Here is a 1,855-nt window from a genome sequence, read left to right as displayed (position 1 = left end):
AGAGTGGAGATCTGTTGGATTACTTTTTTTTTGGTCATAGAAATTTGCCATGACTTGAAAACCAGTCAAAGACAAATTCAAAGCCTGATCTGTGAAGAATGAGAACTTGCTCAAGACAAACATGGTAGCAAACTAGAGGAAATATGACAAACAAAATCTAAATACATTCAAAAAATGGATGCTCCCCGTTGCTTTGGGCAGGTTTGTCCTGTCAAACATGATGTAAAGACTTGCCTAAAGGAGGAATGATGAAGTTGAGGGATTGCAAGGATCCAAGGATTACAAATTGACAGATGGAATACTTGGGTGTTCCACATTTATAATGCTTACTGTGACACTTGAGGAGTGAACTTACTGTGTAGAGCAGAATGTGTTTTCCATTGACTTACCCTCCATTGGTCACTTTTGGCCGTAATGCCCCAAGCAGAGGTTGTGCAGAGGGGGCTGTGTATCTCAGTTGTGGGGTCTGAATCCCCTTGTGGACCCCCTGGTTGTGCGTTAGTGTTGGTCGGCAGCATAGACGGTACATGGGCCTATGACTGTGAAGTGCTATGCTGAGGGTGTCGGGTGTTGCACCAGCACCGCCGGGCCACGAGTGGCAGTTTGAGTATTCGGTTGGGGTGGACTGTTGCACCATTGAACCTCGCTGTATCTGGCTGGCTGTTTTAAGGGCTGTTTCCCCGCCTCGCGCCTCACCCCGGCCCACCCCCACCTCCACCCCCATCGCATCTCCCAGGAGACAGGGCTCCAGGAGGGTCCTACAGTGCCGTCGCTTCTCCTGGGTAAGAGTTAGGTTTGGGGCTGAACAATGTCAGTTGGCCTACCTGGTTTATTTTTTTGGCCACTAACCATTTAATTGTATGTTTCTACTGCCAATGATCAATATTATGTCTTAAGAATTTATTTCTATATATAAGACCATATTTGGTCACAACAACACTGGTTTGGTCTTTATTGCAAGGCTCCCACAAAACTAAAGTGCAGGGAAAGCTCAATGGTTACTGTTGGTCTACACCAATACACATATCTGGCTCTTTAGCTGCTAAATTCTCCGCTATGTTCAGCAGCCATCTCTGACTGTGTGTGTCTGTCTGCTGTTTGGCACTGAGCAGACAGTGCTTTGGCCAATGCTGCTGGGTGTTGAGAGAGCTGTGAGACTCAACAAAAAGTGAAGTTGTGAAGTTGTGAAGCCGGAAAACCAATCCAATAATGGAAAAGAAGATGTTAAGCTCTGTAGAGCCTGAGGACCAACCTGGTAGGGGAGAACGGGGTAATTTGTCACACGGGTTGGTTGTCACAATCGTTATATCTCGGAACCAGAAGGCGCTGTCTGTGAAATTTTGGTATGTAAATATCCAGAATTGGGATCAGAGGTCACCTACATAGTCTTCCTTGGAGTTAGACTGCTGAATTTGAGGTGAGACGACTGTTTGTGTTTTTCATGTCAAATTGAAAATATTTAGCTCCTCAGTATTTTTCTTCTAGGCTTTTACAGAATGGGTTTATAACAAAACACTTGTTACCCATAAAAAGTGTGAAGGGTAAACTATAGTTTAGATTGTGGTTAGCAAGCTAAATAGTTGTCAGATGGTTGTTGGCCTTGATGCTAGCAAAAAATTCAAGTTGGGGTTGGTCGTCACATTTTTGGTGGGGTTGGTTGTCACAAGTTATCCAAAGGATACAGCCAGAAAAGGAACCCAATAACGAAATAAATTGTCAAGCTGTATCCTCACTGACACCCCACAGAAGGAAAGAATAGAGCAGGAAAAGGCAGCTAGCATGCAAAGGAAAAAAGGGCTACAAAATCAAAACAACCCAGTGCATCCCAAACTAGACAAGCTGCCAAGGCTACATT

The 1,855-nt window shown here is 44.5% G+C and overlaps 1 protein-coding gene across 1 annotated transcript in view; it reads left to right on the top strand.

The window, feature by feature from the left end:
* Positions 1-551: 551 nt before the first annotated feature.
* LOC307267217 (rho GTPase-activating protein 23-like) overlaps positions 552-1,855 on the top strand; it is a gene marked incomplete at its 5' end in the record, with an annotated part of 27,583 nt that continues 26,279 nt past the window's right edge. The window contains 1 exon segment of the mRNA XM_080049476.1: positions 552-782. Within this exon segment, the coding sequence (XP_079905602.1) occupies positions 552-782 (231 nt within the window).

Source organism: Ammodytes marinus, assembly GCF_949987685.1.
Source record: "Ammodytes marinus genome assembly, chromosome: 20".
Taxonomy (NCBI): Eukaryota; Metazoa; Chordata; class Actinopteri; order Uranoscopiformes; family Ammodytidae; genus Ammodytes; species Ammodytes marinus.
Note: the sequence above shows the minus strand (reverse complement) of the source record. Positions and strands in the feature narration are given on the sequence as shown.